At 47.1% G+C, this 20,665-nt stretch overlaps 1 protein-coding gene across 1 annotated transcript in view; it reads left to right on the top strand.

Annotated features, from left to right (window-relative positions):
• The window catches only part of nrde2 (NRDE-2, necessary for RNA interference, domain containing), a 78,035-nt gene that overhangs the window by 3,086 nt on the left and 54,284 nt on the right, over positions 1-20,665 (top strand). Inside the window, exons 2-4 of the mRNA XM_072494013.1 lie at positions 1,597-1,705; positions 8,428-8,619; positions 12,451-12,597. Of these exons, the coding sequence (XP_072350114.1) occupies positions 1,597-1,705; positions 8,428-8,619; positions 12,451-12,597 (448 nt within the window). The remainder of the gene's footprint in view (positions 1-1,596; positions 1,706-8,427; positions 8,620-12,450; positions 12,598-20,665) is intronic.

Below are 20,665 nucleotides of genomic sequence, written 5' to 3'. Positions count from 1 at the left end.
TAGTGCCCTGTGACTCATTCTCCACTGGTCTTCGAAATTGGAGGAATACTTGGCTGGTGAGGCGTGGAAATGGCTGTAAATGTGTGACGAAATGGAGAAAGCAGGAAAAAGAGAAGAATTCAAAAAAAACTGAATAGGTTTTTGATCTTTGAAGATTGGCTTCACAAGATCACAAAGGAGCTTTGTGCCAACCGAAGATAATTCTCCTGGATGACTTTAATCTAATCGTTTTCATGTCCACTGCCCGACCCAGATTGACCATTGCCAGCACCAATTATTGGCCATTCTTTGTATAGACTGACTCTAATGTCAGTCCTGAGCTCGTCTTTTCTGCCTCTGTCCCCCGCCTGGTTCTAGTGCCTAGGTAAATGCTCAAGTGATTGTGGATGTCATGGAAGCACAGTGGTTAACACTGTTGCTTCACAGCGCCAGGGGCACAGGTTCGATTCCCGGCTTGGGTCACTGTCTGTGCGGCGTCTGCACGTTCTCCCTATGGCCGCGTGGGTTTCCTCCGGGTGCTCCGGTTTCCTTCCACAAGTCCCGAAAGACGTGCTGTTAGGTGAATTGTACATTCTGAATTCTCCCTCAGTGCACCCGAACAGGTGCCGGAGTGTGGTGACTAGGGGCTTTTCACAGTAACTTCATTGCAGTGTTAATGTAAGCCTACTTGTGACAATAAAGATTATTGTTGTTATAAGCCGTGTCTGGGACCTGTCATGGTAATGAATTTGGGTCGTATCGGCTGGTTGCTTTTGGGCACAGGGCCACAGCACAAGTAATCCGCCCTAGCCTGGTGTTGATTGGCAGTCTGAGCTGGCATTGGGTCTCATTCGTACAGGAAGGGTGAGAATAAAGGTGGCAGGTGCTTTATTCCGCATTTAAACATCCAATACCTCACCTGACAGCGAGGGGGTTAGCACTGCTGCCTCATGGCGACGCGGACCCGGGTTCGACCCCGGCCCCGGGTCACTGTCCATGTGGAGTTTACACATTCTCCCCGTGTCTGCGTGGGTTTCACCCCCACAAACCAAAGATGTGCAGGGTAGGTGGATTGACCACGTCAAATTGCCCCTTAATTGGAAAAAATAGAGTACTCTTAAATTTATTTAAAAACCTCACCTGACAAAGTGTTACCCCTTCAACCTGAAATGCAAAGATATTTCATTCCCCAGCACACACTTCCTCAAGCTGGCAAGAAGATAAATGCTAACATTTGCTATAAAACAAAGGGTAGACAAATGAGAAGCTGAACCAGTCAGTGTTGAGAGTAGAAACTTGTTACAAAGCCACATTTGATATTACTTTCTAAGCTGCATCAATCGCAGTGGAGTTGCTTCTGGCCAAGGAAGTCAGAGACAGGCATGTTGATTGCACTATTTATTTTCTAACTCTCCGTTCCTTTACTGCAAGGGTTAAGCGCAGTCAGCAGTGCAGGGTACTGTGATCAGTGAAGTTTGCATTGACTTACAGTAAGTTGTCCTTGACTATTATGAATGACTTTCATGCCATTTGCTGTGATTCACTGTCAGTTTATCTGATGAGTCCGTACTTTAAAAAGCATGGCTGCCAAATAATATTGATTTCTGCTGCCTGCAGGATTGGATTGGCTCAGTAATCAAAGCTTCCGCACTGAAGATGCCCTGCAGCTGCACCATCGCATCGTGGGGACTGCAGCAGTCTCGACCCAAGGGTCACCTCAGGCAAGGTAGAGAGTCACACCCCTTCTCCCCCAGTATATATACTCTCTCTCTCTCTCTCTCTCTCTCTGTCGGTCTCTCTCTGTCTCTGTGTCGGTCTCTCTGTCTCTCTGTCTGTCTCTCTGTCTCTTTCTTTCTCTCTTTCTTTCTCTCTCTCTCACTCTTCCAACCTCTTCCATTGGGCAGGAGATGCAGAAGTCTGAGAACACGCACGAACCGACTCAAAAACAGCTTCTTCCCCACTGTTACCAGACTCCTAAATGACCCTCTTATGGACTGACCTCATTAACACTACACCCTGTATGCTTCATCCAATGCCGGTGCTTACGTACTTACATTGTGTACCTTGTGTTGCCCTATGTTGCTAACTTTTGGTTGGCTCTTAATTCGTAATTTGCTCTGTTTGTTTAACCTTTGCTCTAGAGTCGCCAGGTATCTTTATGATACCGCCACGAGGTTCAAGTTCAAGTAATGATCAATAACTCAACACACCAATTAGTTAGATTCAAATCAAAACACATTTGTTATACACAGTAAATCACTACTCGTGCATAAAGTCTACTTTCTAGACTATTCCTATCACTAAAAGGCCTATACTTAGCTTCGGTCTGGCCCACCAGGTCAGGGAAACAAATGGCCTTTCGTTCAGGTCCTGAGTCTGCAGGATTCAAAAGCTGGTATGGACTGGTAGCTAGGAGTGCCTATCTCGTAGCGAGCGTTGACTGGAGACTTACTTTGTTGGCGGCAGCGAGGCAGGTCACTGTCAAGGGTTGGTTCGAGCTGCTGAGTGACCCTGCCAAAGAAGAACGATTTGAACTGGGGGGCTTTACTTTATAGTCCCCAAGGGCTTCCCGCCTTCGGGGCGGACCCCGTACCTGGTTCCAAGTACCTGGACTGCGTTCCGATCACTTGGATCGATTTCTCCAATACTGGAGTTGTTCCCTGATCGCTGGGTGGTCCCTAATTGTCCGTTGGCCTTCCTTTGTCTTGGCTCCTGCTGGCGCCGAGGAGTCTGGCTTGGCTTTATTCACCTTAACTGTTGCAATTGTGCCTTGAAATTGCTCATTACTATGCAGATGGCTGCTGGTTTCAGTGCTGTCTGGTTTCTTACAGGTTTCAATACACATGATTTCTGTGCTTGCTAGTCTTTGCCTGTGTTGGCCGAATTTCCTTTCAGCCTTTGCGGTTCTCCATTTTAAGTCGGGAAGTGGCCAACCCAGGTGGCTACACCTATTATGTGTTTTCTTTTCTTCCCTTTTCTTCCCATGTACTTAATGATCTGTTGAGCTGCTCGCAGAAAAATACTTTTCACTGTACCTCGGTACACGTGACAATAAACAAATCCAATCCAATCTCTCTCTCTCTTTCTCTCTTTCGCCCTTTCTCTCTTTCGCCCTTTCTCTCTTTCGCCCTTTCTCTCTTTCGCCCTTTCTCTCTTTCGCCCTGTCTCTCTTTCTCCCTGTCTCTCTTTCTCCCTGTCTCTCTTTCTCCCTGTCTCTCTTTCTCCCTGTCTCTCTTTCTCCCTGTCTCTCTTTCTCCCTGTCTCTCTCTCTCCCTGTCTCTCTCTCTCCCTGTCTCTCTCGCTCCCTGTCTCTCTCGCTCCCTGTCTCTCTCGCTCCCTGTCTCTCTCGCTCCCTGTCTCTCTCGCTCCCTGTCTCTCTCGCTCCCTGTCTCTCTCGCTCCCTGTCTCTCTCGCTCCCTGTCTCTCTCGCTCCCTGTCTCTCTCGCTCCCTGTCTCTCTCGCTCCCTGTCTCTCTCGCTCCCTGTCTCTCTCGCTCCCTGTCTCTCTCGCTCCCTGTCTCTCTCGCTCCCTGTCTCTCTCGCTCCCTGTCTCTCTCTCTCCCTGTCTCTCTCTCTCCCTGTCTCTTTTTGCCTCTCTCTCTCTCTCTCTCTGTCACTCTCTCTCTGTCACTCTCTCTCTGTCACTCTCTCTCTGTCACTCTCTCTCTGTCTCTCTCTCTCTGTCTCTCTCTCTCTGTCTCTCTCTCTCTGTCTCTCTCTCTCTGTCTCTCTCTCTCTGTCTCTGTCTCTCTGTTTCTGTCTCTATTAATTCAAACTCCTCTACGCTCTCTTTGATGTCTATCTGCCTCTCCCTCTGTTCAACTATCTTTAGTTTAATCTCCAACTTTATCTATCTTTTCCTATACCTCCTCTCTGCATATTCTTCTGCATTCCAAAGGTTGATTTATTGATTGGGTGTTTACAACAGCTTGTGCCAACCTCAATGCTGTATGAGATGGCCTTCAGCATAGTTTAAAGCTTTTTGAACTGTGATATGTTTCATATGGGAATATCACAGAGGAGCAGTCCTGTTTTTTATCAGCTGAACAAAGTTCAGATTGCTCTATCGATATCAGTTGTTTTTCCTCGCAATATGTAAAAACAATCTCCAGCACATGTGCCTGAGCATTATTTTATATAAAAAGAGAGGCAGATTAATATTTGGTCTTGTATTTAAATGTATTGCCCAGTGCAATGCTAAGCCACATAAACGAAATGGCGCCAGGCTTAATCTCTGGGTTCTACAATTAACCTCAGCACCTCTGAATCAGGGAAGACAGGGTTGAAATCACCCTCTTCCTGATCACTGTCTGGTGATTTGTGTAGATATTGATGAAGAGAGGAGTGGCGCAGTGGTTAGCACTGCTGCCTCACGATGCCGAGGACCCGGGTTCGAATCCGGCCCTGGGTCACTGTCCGTGCTGAGTTTGCGCATTCTCCCATGCCTGCGTGGGTCTCACCCCCACAACCCCAAAAAGATGGGTGGATTGGCCACGCTAAATTATCCCTTCATTGGAAAAAAAAAAAGAATTGGGTCCTCTAAATTTATATTTAAAAAAAGATAATGATGAAGAGAACAACAGCTCTCTGAGATCTCTACACTTCTCCAATTCTGGCCTCCTGCGCATCCATAATTTCCTTCACCCCATCATCAGTGGTGGCTGTGTCTTGTCCATCGAGACCCTAAGCCCTGGAATTCCCTTGCTCAACCTCAGCACCTCTGTCTGCTCCTTCAAGACACTTCTTACCTCAATGTGACTCGGAACCAGTTTTCCTTTGTCTGGGAATGCCCCTTTGATGTTACTTGGGATGTTTTGTCATGATAAGGTTCTTGACTGGGGCTGTGATGTCTTCCACTGTCAAATAGTCTGTGGATGCTTACCATCCAGACTGACACATGGGGGATGGCTACTTTGGCAAGTGCCAGGAAGGCCTGCACATTAGCAGACGCCAAACAAGAGCTTTAACAAGCGGTGATAAAGTTGGATAAAGTTTGACTTTTCTTTACAAAAAAGTTGTGTGCTAGAGTTTTCAAATAAAAACTCTCCCTCTCACTCACAGCTGCGGGCTTTTGGGATCTGAAGGTTGAAATAAGGCTCGTAGAGACGGACTGATGTCATTTTCTGACCTTGCGAGCTGCTTTGAAGAAGGACGGAACCTTTCAATTTGCTCACTGCAGCCTTTGTGTTTAGTAGAAATTAGGACCATGCCAGGGAACTATTGCATTTTAGTTTCCACCCTATTGCTCTCGCTTTTCTTTGAAAAATTCTGCACTCACGCTGGCGTTCATGCTTTGAGGAGGGGAACAAAACATCCCGGTCAGCTAAGCTTCCACATCTGTCCCACTGTGCCACATTTCTGGGCTTCCTGCCTTGCTGCTTTGCTGCATTATTAGCAAGGTAAACTCTGTTGTGTTGTTTCTCCTCATCGGGTCTGGTTAAGTGCAGCCTGTGCTCCAAATCAATGTCATTTTGGCATTTGTGCAAACAGAGTTTATCCCCTTAAATGCTCAGGTTCCTGTGGGGATTCGGATTCCAGTGATCCTCCATCCAATCCCATTAAAGACGGAATTGAGACTGACATTTCATTTAACAGGACAACTTGTCCGCTGCCTTCTGAACAAAGATTTTCTATTTGACTAGGAAGCAGGATTGAGTGCTCCTTGATCCACCCTCAAATTTCCTCGGCGTGGCTGACAGATATTTTAATAGTCGCAGAGCAAGGAATATGTATGGGCTTCCTCCGGGTGCTCCGGTTTCCTCCCACGAGTCCCGAAAGACGTGCTTGTTTGGTGAATTGGACATTCTGAATTCTCCCTCAGTGTAGCCGATCAGTGTGACGACTAGTGGATTTTCACAGTAACTTCATTGCAGTGTTAATGCAAGCCTACTTGTGACAATAATAAAGATTATTATTATAGTTCCTTTATATTTTTGTCAATTAATTCTGTAGTGCTTGTTTATCTTCTGCTCTGTGTGTTTGAATGGAAAGTTTGACTTAAAAAATATCCATCCCTCTATTGATTTCTCATTTCAGTTTGCTATCTGCACAGGTGGGGCTAACCTGCTCTTAGGCCTTGGGCTCTGCTGCTTGTAGGCCGGTTGCGAAGGAGGGCTGTATTTTTTTTCTCCTTTCATTCTGAAGGGAATAGCCTCTGCTTTTTACCATTGTGGGAATAACCGGGAGTAATCACTCCTTTTCTAAGCGAGTAGGAGGCAAACACCCATCCCATCATTTCAAGAGGTACCAAAAAGAGATGTTTGACAAAAGTGCTTAAAGTGAGCGTTTGCTCAAGAAAATGTGAGAGAAAATCAGCGATCTGACACACACTCTGGATTCAGTGGGATTGATAGGCCCCATGGCCACTTTGGATTCTTTTTATGGGGTGGCACGTGGTGCAGTGGTTAGCACTGCTGCCTCACGGCGCCGAGGACCCATGTTCGATCCTGGCCCTGGGCCACTGTCCGTGTGGAGTTTGCACATTCTCCCCGTGTCTGCGTGGGTCTCACCCTCACAACCCAAAAAGGTGTGCAGGGTAGGTGAATTAAAAAAAAAAAAGAGTTATTTTTATCGCTATAACACCACGTGGGTGTCTCTCATGACGTATATCCTGTCCGCCAGCTGCCTTTGGTTTATTTAGTCACCTGGAATATGAGCCTTCCCATTTTGCTGCTTTAATTAGTTCTGTGTCCTGGCTTCAAGCACACTCCCTGGCAACTCATCCCAGCTGTTATTGTTGTTTTCAAATCTTTGCAATCTTTCTTGGAGAGCAGTGTGAAGGATTCGCAGGTTGATTCACGCAGTCTGCGATGTGAGCACTCCTTCCATTGCCATTGCCATCTTCAGACCAGCCAATAGGGTGGTTATTTCTATCGAAAAAGCAGGTTTTATGGCCTCCCATAGCTCTCGCGTGTGCGCCCCCATTGAGTTTGCATGCTTTGTTTCAGTTTTATAATTCATCGCCCTGTTTAAATACATCTTGTATATCTCTGCGAGGTTGCACCCTGAGATCTCTTCTTTTTCAAAGCAGCGGATGGATGGACTTTGCTTTCTCTGAGGGCCCATTGTGGTCCGCAAGAGTATTGTGTAGAAATGTGGCTTTAAACTACTTTAGCAATCCCAGAATGTATTTTCATGTTGATGCTTTGAGTGGTTGTCACTGAGAGATGACTTAAATTAGGACAACATTGATTCACTCACTGCAGCTTTGGGTTTTCTACAAAACTATTTGAGTCTAAATGCCATCTGAGCTCTTGTTGCAGAATGTGTTTAAACCCCCTTGTAGAACAAGACATTTGTCTCCTTTACGGTGCTAGAATTAATTTTCCCCCCTTTTTAAAGCGTAGTTAGAATGTGGAGCTTGCGACTACGTTGAGAGTTTATGGCGAATAGCAGGAGAAGCTATATAAACATATAGGTAATGGCAATAGGATATGCTGAAGTAAATAAAGTGGGAGGAGGCTGGCATGGAACACGAGCACTGTTGTAGGCTGACTGGCCTGTTTCTATGCTGTAAATTCTATGACATGGCTTTTCACCATCCCAGCAGTCATACAGAATAATCATAGCAGTCGTTCTTCTTAGCCTTCCACAGACCCAGACATGAGATGAGTAAAGTTGCCCAATGGTGCAGAGATTTGGACGTCACATCCTGCGATTCACATAGATACACCGCACAACTGCTGCTTTTCCCGTGCCAGGATCACGGCCTTTTGGCCTGGGCTAGCACGTTCCCAGCGGGAATGGAAAATTTTGGGAGAGTCGCTCTGAGAAGTTCTTTGAGTGAGGAAGAGTTACTTTGCTCCAAGCAAAGCTCAAGAGCAGCTTACAATGTGCAACGCTTCGAATGTATCTGCTGCATTTGCAAAATGCAGGTTGGTCGTTACCTGGCAGCTGAATAATCACAGGAAGTGGATATCTTGTCCACCTGCCCTTTCCACATAGGCATGAGTGGTACCAGCTACAGCCAGTCACACTCTTCCTGAATATTGTGTTAGTGGATGGGTTTTAATCCACCTTTTGTGATTTTTGAAGGTTGTCACCGTGGTGATTTGGTGTCCTAGGTTCTGTTGTTTAAATGTATCTGCCTGCACAAGGTTGCCTTGTGCATCCAGTAATAGCTTTGGAGGATGTGCAAACTACATATATCAAACCCGGGTCCTCAGTGCTGTAGGCAGCAGTGCTAACGACTGCGCCGCCCCTGGCCATGCTAAATTGCCCTTAGTTTGGGGTTCTGGGAATGAGGTGGGGGATTGTGCTTGGGTCGGGTGATCTTTCAAAGGGTTGATGCAGACTCAATGGGCTGAATGGCCTCCTTCTGCACTGTAGGGATTCTATGATTCTATGAAGAAGTCAGGAGTGAATGACGATATTAAAATTGATGCAAGTAGCAATTGGATGACACTTTTACATGTGATTAAATTTCCACGTCTTTATCCTGCAATTTCAGTGCTTGTTCTGAATTATCTGGGGTTGTGTTGGACCATGGCGAACAGGATGCCCCAGCCAAAAAGAAGAAGAAGAAAAAGAAGAAACATCGGCAACACAAAAAGGAGAAGAGGAAAAGTAGAGAGAATCACATCAGCAGCGACTCTGATCCGGAGTTACTCGCAGATAAAGCCAAAGAAGCTATTGCAGCGAGGTGATTAAAGTTGCTGTCCTTTGCCAAGTCCAGACGCAGCCAGGGACCGATAGAGCTTGAGCAAGGGGATTGGTCATGGTTTGAGTTCTGATATCTTTGCTGGTGATGGACATCAGTGTCAGGCTTGATCCACGGCCTTTTGGGGCGAGAGAATGACAGATTTCCACTACCTTTCGTGTGGAAGAAAATATGCTTCCAAATGTCGCCCCTAATGGCTGAACTCCAATTCTGAGACTGTGTCCTCCTGTTCTGACTTTCCCCATCCTAGAAATGGCTTCTCTGAGTATTCTGTTGAATTATTTGAACTTCTTGATTAGATCCCCCCCCTCAGCTTCCAAACTCAAGTGAAAAGAACCTAAGTTTATTCAATCTGTCCTCATAATGTAACTCTAAACACTGGTATCATTCTCTTTTTTTATATATTTTATTAGAGTTTTATCATTTTTACAGATAACCAGCATAAAATAGTTATGGAGTGTATTCTACAGCAACAAGCTTTGAAAACACACCTGGTACAGAACAATTATTTCTGCACACAAGAACAAAGAAAGACAGGGTCATTTTGCAACATTGGCCTAAAGAACTAGTGCCTCTATTTATACAATGGTCAATCAGAAAATGGCAGGAGGGATTGGTGGGGGGGGGGGGGGGGGGGGGGGGGAGGCCATACAAACATGGTAGAGTGACATAGTAAGACGCACACCTTTTTGTACAGCGGGATCGCGACTTTCAATATGGCTCATGGGAAACCTTGCAGGAGCAGGTCAGACAGAATGGAGCGTATAAATTTGAGATAGAGGTTCCACACTTCACGGAGCACAGACGACAGGAATTTCATAGCAATACATTCCATGACTATTTAATGCTAGTTTTGAATTGAAGGATACTTGTCACTAATCCAAGAGCAGAAGATGTTTTTCCAAGCTGCAAAAGCTAGGATGTTACACAGCCGTTTGTTTATTAATGTTAACAATTCTCCTATCTGGAATTGGGAACAAAAGATCAAATTCTAAGGCCTTGCCAAATATCCTTTTGAGCTTTAAAAAAAATCTTTTTCCAATTAAATGTATTTTATTACAGACATGTATCAACACAGGTTACAATCCATAAACACCCCGGGAAGCATACTTCCCAGCAATGAACTATAGAGTCTGGACAAATCCCAGCCCCCCCAGAGACGAACAGCCCCTCAAACACGGTCACAAACATCCCCCACCCTTTTTCAAACCCCTCTGCAGAGCCCCATAACTCATACTTTATCTTCTCTAATCGCAGGAAGTCGTACACATCACCCAACCAAGCCACTACCCCCGGTGGTGATGCTGACCGCCACTCTAGTATAATTCGCCACCGGGCAATCAGAGAGGCTAAGGCAATGCCATCGGCCTTCCTCCTCTCCATGAGCTCCGGCTTCTCTGAAACCCCAAAAATCGCCACCAAAGGGTCCGGGTCCACCTCCTCCTCCACTATCCTGGCTAAGATCGCGAACACTCCCGCCCAGAATCTTCCCAATTTTTCACAGCCCCAAAACATGTGCTCGTGATTCGCTGGCCCCCGCCCACACCTCTCACACTCATCTGCTACCCCCTGAAAGAACCCACTCATTCTTGCCCGAGTCATATGCACCTTGTGCACCACCTTAAACTGTATCAGGCACAAGAGAAGGTCCCGTTTACTCTACGGAGTGCCTCACTCCATACTCTCCAATTGATCTCCATTCCCAATTCCGCTTCCCATTTCTCCTTGATCTTCACCACCTGCTTGCCTCCCTGCTCCCCCAGCCACTTGTATACATCCCCAATTATTCCCTCCCCTTCCACATCCGGAAACAGCAGTCACTCCAGCAGGGTGCAGCCCGACAACCTGAGGAACCCCTCCAGATCTTTCGCACAAAGTCCCTAACCTGGAGATACCTGAACTCACTCCCCCTCGGCAGCTCGACCCTCTCTCTTAGCTCCTCCAGACCTGCGAACCCTTCCCCCAAATACAGATTCCCTCACCTTGGCCAGCCCCACTTTCCTCAAACTCCTGTTTATACAATCTGTGTGGTTTCCTCCCTCAGTCCAAAGATGTCCCGGTTAGGTGGGGGATTACGGGGATAGGGCAGGGGGGTTGGCCTAGGTAGGGTGCTGTTTCAGATCGTCGGTGCCGACTTGATGGGCCAAATGGCCTCCTTCTTCATTGTAGGGTTTCAGTGGATACACCAGACCAATAGAATTTAATCTTTACACAGGTCCATATGAAGTGTATATAATCATCCTCGACTACCAGGCACTTTAGGCACATCGGCGATGAACACTGATATAATTCTGGTGAATCTGTTCTGCATCCCTTCAGGGCTATTATATCCTTGCTGGTGTGCATTGCTCAGCTGACTGCAGTAATTTACATGTGGAAAAATGTCATTAGAATTCAATTAGGTAAATTTCAAGAAAATATTTTGCGAACAAAGTGGACGTAATCTTAAAATTATAATAGGCTGTTCAGAAGCAAAAGCAGGAGGCAGCACATTGATTGCAATGTGAAGGACTCATAGGCTTGGATAGTGGGTCAGTTGGAGTTTTCGAGGTTGAAAGATACTTTCACCCAACAAAAAATTATCAAGGGATGTGGAGCAAGGGCATGTAAATGGAGTTGAGATATGGATCAGCTGTGGTCTGACTAAATAGGAGAACAAACTCAAGGGGCTGAATGGCCTATTCCTGTTCCTATGTTCCCAACTTAAAAGATATGCTGCTCATGTTCTTCTTCAACAGTCCCTTGGGATCGAGGATGACTTGCTTCCACTCTGGCTCTGAGATCATTGATTAAGTCCAATCCGTGATTTATCCACAGGTGTGCAGGTTACAGGGATATAGCGAGGGAGTGGGCTTGGCTAGAGTGCTCTTTCAGAGGCTCGTTGCAGACTCCTTCTGCACTGTAGGGATTTTATGGATGAAGACTCTGCCACAGCTGCCCATGGGTTGATGGGTGTGTTTGACTCTTTAGGCAGTTCTGCTATCCTGGGAGTCTCCTGCCATGACTGAGCTTCGAGTAGAACAATTACTTTGGGAGCCTAGCTCCAGGCCTGCGAGCTGCATGCCCCATCCAGTTAACTGGTTTGGAGTGATTAACATCTAGATGCTGGCCAAATTCGCCTGGGAATATTCTCCAGTGTGGTGCTTTGTTTGCCGTGTGCCTTGGCAGGATGTAAATGTGTCAATGTGTCCCTCATATGGCAGGCTGTCTGATTTTGGTCAGCTCATCTCCATGACTGGTGAAGGAAGCTGAATTAAAATCACCTCATGCTGTACACAGCTGCTGGTTTGCTGTAGGACGAGTTTTCTAGAGCTCTGGGTATAAACTGCCAACCATATGTGTCGTCAGAGCAGTGCAGAGGAGTGTAATGGAATGGGGTCAGAAATAGCTACACATGTCCTAATTCCTCCCCAGTCCCTGGCTGCATATTAAATGCTGAAAGCAGGTGAGTGATCCCAGGATAGTAATGGTGCTGCTTTCTGCTGGTTGCCTGGAATTTTTCTGATAGTGAAGGGGAAGAACTTGGGAAAGTCTTTGCGAATAGTTGGGAAGCCATTTTCTAGGATGGGGAAAGTCAGAAGAGGAGGGTCCCGCACAGCAGGTTTGGGAAAATCTGCCTACCCATCGGATATACAAATTTAAATTGCCTAAATTAAATTGACTAAACTGAATATCCAATTGACTTCTTATTTTAAGTCGAGAAAGAAGATTCCGAGTTAGATACATGTCACCGCACACTTGTTACAGTCATCAAACACGTGTTTCACTGACCCTGCTCAAAACACACAAACATAATTTACTTTATTTTTGCAGGTCTGAATCCAGTACTGATCTTCCTCAGGGTGAATTCATGTGGCTGGATGACCTCGATTTGCAGACTGCGCAGACTTTCTGCATTGATAGAAAGTCTGACCCTGCCAACTGGGAGTACAAATCACTCTATCGTGGAGATTTGGCAAGGTAACGGTAATGGGAGAGGAGCTGTGGATTTGATTCAGTCATATTTTCCTTTTGTGTTAGAGTGATGACACTAGGTGTGATATCGTTTGGAATGGGCACTTTTCAAAGAATCACAGGACTAGACCCAGTCCAGGACTGGGGTGGGGGAGGGGGGGGGGGTGGGGGGAATCATTCCATTCCATCTGGTCAGTCCCCAGGAGGTTGAATATTGCCACACACCACCCTATCTTTCTCTGCCAGATATCTTTCTAGTTCCCCCTTGATTTCACCACCTAGAATTGTAGCACAGCACAGAAGGCAGGCTGTTCAACCCATCGAGTTTATGCCAGGTCCTTTCAAAAGCAATCCAGTTAGCACGGTGGCACAGTGGTTAGCACTGCTGCCTCACGGCGCCAAGGACTCTGGTTAGGCCCCAGCCCCGGGTCACCGTCAGTGTGACGTTTGCACATTCTACCCGTGTCTGTGTGGGTCTCACCTCCACAACTCAAAAAGATGTGCAGGGTAAGTGGATTGGCCACGCTAAATTGCCCCCTAATTTGGGGGGGGGGGGAAAGAATTAGGCTCCAAATAAGAAGAGCAATCCAGTTAACCCGTTTCCTTCCTCTTTACCCATATTCTAACAACTTTTTCTCCTTCATGCTTTTATCCAATCCTGTTCTGAAGGCTTCTTTCTATTGACTCTGCATTTACCACCATATCAGGTGTCTCATTCTTTAAGATTATCTTTATAACATGTCTCTGATCAGTTTTTAAATACTGCATCGTGTTTGATTGATGCCAACTTTTGTTTGATGATGCTCCTGAAGAGTCTTGGAAAGTTCACCTACATTGAATACGCTATTAGATAAATTCCAGAGCCAGTTATTGAATTTGACAGTGTTGTTCGCTGCTTCTGAGGACTAACCAGATGGAATGGAATGGCTGCCATTTGTCTGCTCCATAGTTAAATTTTGACTCTTTAGCTTTCCAGGTCCTTGTTATAATTTAATAACTACAACATGAACAAATTATTTTTGTTCAGCTTCAATTTTACACCCTACCCATGGCTCTTGCCCACAGCATGTGATTGAGTTTTAAAGAGCTTTGACATGGCTCAGTACGTCCTCGGGGAGTCTGAGAGAATAACTGGAGACTGTTCGTGCCAGCCATATCTCCAGAGAAAATGGGTATTTTTAAATGAGAGGATCGCTGATGGATGGTCCACCGCCGATAACATTTTAAAAAATAAATAATTTATTGAGGGTTTTTTGGTATAGAAACAACAACAAAATAGACAAGATACATGAAACCATAAACATAGTGCAAAAACCGTTTACCTTTCGTACAGGTCCCAACCTTATTGACACCCCTACTCTAACCTAAACTATTCTCCCCCCCCCCCCCCCCCGGTCCGTCTGCTGACGATTAATTTTCCGCAAAGAAGTCGATGAACGGTTGCCACCTCTGGGTGAACCCTAACAGTGACCTTCTCAAGGCGAACTTAATTTTCTCCATACAGAGAAAGCTAGCCATGTCCGATAGCCAGGTCTCCGACTTCGGGGGCTTTGAGTCCCTCCATGCTAATAGTATCCGTCTCCGGGCTACCAGGGAAGCAAAGGCCACAACGTCTGCCTCTTTCTCCTCCTGGATTCCCGGATCTTCTGACACCCCGAAAATCGGCAACTCTGGACTCAGCGCCACCCTTGTTTTTAACACCATGGCCATGACGTCCGCAAACCCTTGCCAAAATCCCCGAAGCTTTGTATATATCCAAAACGTGGACGTGGTTCGCTGGTCCTCCTGCGCATTTTGTGCACCTGTCCTCCACCCCAAATAATCTGCTCATCCGGATCACTGTCATGTGAGCCCGGTGCACAGCCTTAAATTGTATCAGGCTGAGCCTGGCATATGTTGCGGACGCATTGACTCTACTCAACGCGTCTGCCCATAAACCATGCTCTATCTCACCTCCCAATTCCTCCTCCCACTTACGCTTCAGCTCCTCGGTCTGCATCTCCTTCGACCCCATAAACTCCTTCTAGATGTCCGAGCCCCCCCCCCCCCTCTGGAATTACCCTGTCCTGAATCCCCCTTAGCGGTAGGAGCGGGAAGGTTGCCACCTGTTTACGAAGGAAGTCCCGCACCTGCAAATTTCTGAATTTGTTTCCCCTCGCCAGCCCAAACTTTTCCTCCAGCACCCTCATACTCGGAAATCTCCCCTCTAAGAACACATCCCCCATCCTCTCAATCCCCGCTCCCCGCCATATTCGGAACCCCCCATCCATACTCCCCGGGGCAAACCGGTGGTTATCACAAATTGGAGCCCAGACCGATGCTCCCACTGCTCCCACATGCCGCCTCCACTGGCCCCAAACTCTCAGGGTCGCCACCACCACAGGGCTGGTGGAGTACCGCGCCGGCGGGAGCTGCAGAGGCACAGTTACCAATGCCCCCCAGACTGGTACCCTTACAAGAAGCCGCCTCCGTACACACCCACGCTGACCCCTCCCCCACCACCCACCTCCTGATCATGGCTATGTTAGCCGCCCAGTAATAGTTGCTAAAATTTGGAAGCGCCAGCCCGCCCTCTCCCCGGCTCCGCTCGAGCATTACCTTCATTACCCGCGGGGTCGTGCCCGCCCAGACAAAGCCCGTGGTCACCCTGTTGACTCGCCTAAAAAAGGACCGCGGAATAAAAATGGGGAGACACTGAAATACAAATAGGAACCTCGGGAGGACTGTCATCTTCACCGTTTGTACCCTCCCGGCCAGCGACAACAGGAGCATGTCCCATCTCCGGAAATCGTCCTTCATTTGGTCCACTACCCGGGCCAGATTCAATTTATGCAGCCGGTCCCATTTCCGCGCCACTTGGATGCCCAGGTACCTAAAACTACCCCCTACTGACCTAAACGGCAGCTCCCCCAGTCGCCCCTCCTGTCCCCTCGCCTGAACCACAAACACATCACTCTTATCCATGTTTAGCTTATACCCCGAAAACTGGCTGAATTCCCCTAAAACCTTTATGATTTCCTCCATCCCCTCTACTGGGTGCGAAACGTACAGAAGCAGATCATCTACATAGAGCGAATCCCTGTGCTCTCTCTCTCTCTCTCTCTCTCTCTCTCCCCCCCTCTCTCTCTCTCTCTCTCTCTCTCTCTCTCTCTCTCTCTCTCTCTCCCTCCCTCCCTCCCTCCCTCTCTCTCTCTCTCTCTCTCTCTCTCTCTCTCTCTCTCTCTCTCCCCCCCCCCCCCCCCCCCAATGGAGTGCCTTCCCTAATGCCGATGACCCTCCTCAAGCCGACTCCTGACGAATGCTCAGTGTCAATACTGCTTTGGCAAAGAGGCAAACCTAATTAGCCATGAGCTGAAATGCCTCATTAATTGTGAAATTACAGCCCTTGCAGTCTGACCACTTTCACACAGTGGTAAATGGGATGCGTCCAGATCGATGATGCTTAACAGAGATCTGTCACATCGATTATCCCAGTGGAGGGTAAGAGGGTTTGCATGGTTCAGCAGCAAAAATAAAGCATTTGAGTTCATCCTTGCGCCTCTGCAGATAGCAGTTATTCTAGCAGCTAGCACCAGCTTAATTTGGAAGCGCCAGCTACACCCAGGAAGTGTAGAAGATTGTAGTTTAGTCGGGCAGTATGGTCGGCGCGGGCTTGGAGGGCCGAAGGGCCTGTTCCTGTGCTGTACATTTCTTTGTTCTTTGTTTGTTCTTTAATGCACCTGTGCAAGGCTACGTTGGCAGTACGGATTTATCCAGAATGAGGGTAAAGAGAGTTAAACCATGAAGATGGACTGCATAAACCTAGCAATTCTTTTCAGTACAGAGATTGTCAGGTGGTCTGATTGAGGTGTATAAAATTATAAGATTTGGTAGGGCAAGGGTAGCACAGTGGTTAGCACTGCTGCCTCACGGCGCCGAGGACCCGGGTTTGATCCCGGCCTCAGGTCACTGTCCGTGTGGAGTTTGCACATTCTCCCCGTGGCTGCGGGGGCCTCACCCCCACAACCCAAAGATGTGCAGGGTGGGTGGATTGGCTAAATTACCCCTTAATTGGGTACTCTAAATTTATTTAAAAAAAAAAAAAAGATTTGGCAGGGTAGAAAGAATTTCTTCTGGTGGGCGAATCAGGGAGAAGGCAACATTATAAGATAAAACCCGCAGCATTCGGAGTGAAATCAGAAAGCATTTTTAAACTCGAAGGGCAGTGGAAATCTGGAATCCTATCCCATGAAAGGTTGGGCGTAGAGGCAATCAGTTGGAGCTTTTAAGATTGAAGGAGATTTTTGATCTGGGGGGTAAAGAGAGGTGAGGTGGAGATCATCCATCATTTAATGGATGACAGAGCTGCAACAAGGGGCTGAATGGTCTACTTGTCCTTGAAGGTCATTTAATAGGTGGGCGCAAAACTATGAGGGGTTTTGATAGAGCACAACTGTTTCTACTGGCGGGGAACAGAGGACCCAGGTTTAACCAAATTGGCAAAAGAATCATTTGGGGCATGTTTCTGATCTGGAATTCACTGCCTGAAATGATGGCGGTAGCCGATACCACAGCAACTTTCAAAAGGGAGTTGGATAAATTTTCAGAGTTTCCGGAGAAAGAGAGTTGAGTCTAATTCAGTAGCTATTTCAAAGAGCCAGTGTCAATGTTGTATAAATATCTAAAGAGCAAGGGGACAACTAAGGACAGAGTTGGATCAATCAGTGACCAAAAAAGGTAACTTGTCTGCGGAGGCAAACTACATGGGCATGGTTCTCGATGAATTCTTTGTGTCTTTGCAAAAGACTGGGATGGCGGAACTATTGAAGGAGGAAGAGTCTGAACTATTGGATGTGATTAATTTAGCGAGGGATGAAATATTAAGGGGTTCAGCATCGTTGAAAGTGGTTAAACCACCAATTTGGATGAAATGTATACCACGCTGCCGGGAAGGGGGAGAGTTAGCTGAATCTCAGACCAGATGTTCGCGGACATCTTCAACCTCTCCCGACTCCGCTCTGAGATATCCACCTCTTCAAGAAGACCACCAGCATACCGGCGCCAAAGAAGAACCAGGCAACGTGCCTCAACGACTACCGACCCGAGGCCTTGACATTTATTAAGTACTTCCAGAAGTTGGCAATGAGACACATCAACTTCATACTTCCAGAATGCCTCGATCCACTGCAATTCGCATACCGCCACAACCGGTCCACAGCAGACGCCATTTCCCTGGCCCTACACTTATCTCTGGAGTATCTCAACAACAAGGACTTCTAGGTCAGACTCCTATTTATTGACTACAGCTCTGCCTTCAACACCATAATCCCAGCCAAGATCATATCAAAGCTCCAAAACCTAGGACTTGGCTCCTCTCTCTGCAACTGGATCCTCGACTTCCTGACCCCAGTCAGTAAGGATAAACAACAACACCTCCTCCATGATGGTCCTCACCAGGGCTCCGCAAGGCTGCGTACTTCGCCCCCTACTATACTCTACACACACGACTGCGTGTCAAAACTTGGCTCCAGCTCCATCTACAAGTTTGCTGACGACACGACCGAAGTGGGTCAGATCTCAAACGATGAGTACAGGAGGGAGATGGAGAACCTAGTAGTGTGGTGTAACAACAACAATCTCTTCCTCAACATGAGCAAAATGTAGGAGCTGGTCATTGACTTCAGGAAGCAAAGTGTCGTGCACACCCCTGTCAGCAACAACGGGGCCAAGGTGGAGATGGACAGCTTCAAATTCCTTGGTGTGCACTTCAACAATCTGTCCTGGTTCACCCACGTCAAGGAAGTACAACAGTGCCTATACTTCCTCCGGAAATTCAGCATGTTCACATAGACTCTCACTAATTTTTACAGATGCACCATAGAAAGCATCCTTTCTGGCTGCATCACAGCCTGGTATGGCAACTGCTCGGCCCAAAACCGTAAGAAACTACAGAGAGTCGTGAACACAGCCTAGTCCATCACGTGAACCCACCTCCCATCCATTGACTCTGTTTACACCTCCCGCTGCCTTGGGAAAGCGGGCAGCATAATCAAAGACACCTCCCACCTCTCTTCCAACCTCTTCCATCAGGCAGGAGATACAAAAGCCTGAGAACACGCACTAATCGATTCAAAAACAGCTTCTTCCCCACTGTTACCAGACTCCTGAGTGGCCCTCTTATGGACTGAACTAATCTCTCCACGCATCTTCTCTACTGAGTGGCACTGGGGGATTGCTAACTTTGTGTAAAAAGGGAGGAAGGGACAAGACAAGTAGCTGCCTCATGGTTTGCAAATTACTGTAAAAGTTTGAGGTCATAGAAGCTGTCATTTAGAGATGCACATAGCAATCAAGGACGCAGAGGGTGTGTTTGACTAAGTTAATTGCATTTTTTGAGGAGATAACGAGGGGTGGGGGGGTCAGTGAGGGTAGAGCGGTTGGTGTAGTATACATGGATTTTAGCAAGTCGTTTGACGAGGTCGCACATGTGAAGCTGGTCAGAAAATTCAAAGCTCATGGAATCAAAGGGAACGTAGTAAATTGGATCCAAAAGTGGCTCACTGGCGGGAAGTAAAAGGTGATGGTTTTGGTGACTGGAAGGCTGTTTCCGGTGGGCTTCAGCAGGTCCCTTGCTTTTCATGGTGTATATGCCAATTAATTAAACTTAAAATGTAGGGGCTGGGCAGCACGGCGGCGCAGTAGTTGGCACTGCTGCCTCACAGCGCCGAGGACCCGGGTTCGATCCCGGCTCTGGGTCGCTGTCCGTGTGGAGTTTGCACATTCTCCCCGTGTTTCCATGGTTTTGCCCCCACAACCCAAAAGATGTGCAGGGTAGGTGGATTGGCCACGCTAAATTGCCCCTTAATCGGAAAAAATTAATTGGGTACTCTTATATTTATAAAACAAAATGTAGGGGCTATGATTGAGAAGCTTCAGACGAAATGAAAATTGGCAGTGTGGTTGTGAGGGAGAAAATTGTAGACTGCATGAAGATATCAATGGACTGGTCAGGTGGACTGCAGCTGGAGCACTGTGCAGAGCACGGCTTACATTTCTTGTCACCACATTACAGGAAGGATGTGATGAGACTAGAGAGAGTACAGAGACGATTTACAAAGGTGTTATCAGAAATGGAGAGTTGAGGTAGGATTGGATAAGCTGGAGCAGAGGAGATTTAGTTCAGGAATATCAAATTGAAGCTCCTGGATAGGATGACTAGGAGGGACCTATTACCAATAGCAGTTTGGTCAGTAACCAGAGAGGACAGATTTCAAGTAATTTGTGGCAAGGTTAGAGGGAAGTGAGCAATTTTTACACTGGGAGGGTGGTGGAATCTGGAACTCACTGTCTGACGGGGTGGAGGAGGCAGAAACCTTGCGTCACATTTAAGAAAACACATGGATGTGCACTTGAGGTGCTTTAACCTACAGGGCTCTGGGCCAAGGGCAGGAAGGTGGGTTTAGGCTGAATAACTCTTTTCAGCAGCCTGGGCACAAGAGGCCACATGACTTGTGTCACAAATGTTTCTGTGTCTGGGTAGATGGGCAGAATGGTCTTTTTTTTTTGTGCTGTAAGATTCAATGATCCCCTGAAAAATTAGCATTCTTTACTCCTAGGCCTGCATTTTGGGTCCACATTTCCTCATAAAATCAAGCAGTGCCGGATATTTCTCTTGGTATTATGAGCCCCTCGATCATCCTGTACCCTGATTCAACCTATTCACCTGGTGTTACCTAGCACCCATGACATTGCTTAAGGTTATCTAAGTGCCCAATAGGTTTGTGAGAACATGAACCGAATGTGGTTCTGATTCCCGATCCAAAGGCCAATGCTGCCTGCGTTGAGGTAATTGTTCTTGGGCAATGGTGCAGTTGACACCTGAACACCTGGGCTGGGGAGAGAAGGTCACCAGAGTTCCTGTGTCTCTCGTTAACCAGTGACCACTGCTCGATGAGGACGGGAGTGGTTATGGCAGTGGCAAACACTCCCCCAATTCCTTGAGTAACCTGACATGTTCACCGATGAAGCTCACAGATAAAGAATACTAGAAGGACAAAGAATAGATGATTGACGACTGGCATTGTGAGCTGTAACA

Source organism: Scyliorhinus torazame, chromosome 2, assembly GCF_047496885.1.
Source record: "Scyliorhinus torazame isolate Kashiwa2021f chromosome 2, sScyTor2.1, whole genome shotgun sequence".
NCBI lineage: Eukaryota > Metazoa > Chordata > Chondrichthyes > Carcharhiniformes > Scyliorhinidae > Scyliorhinus > Scyliorhinus torazame.
The sequence above is the reverse complement of the archived record's forward strand: the minus strand, read 5'-3'. Positions and strand labels throughout refer to the sequence as shown.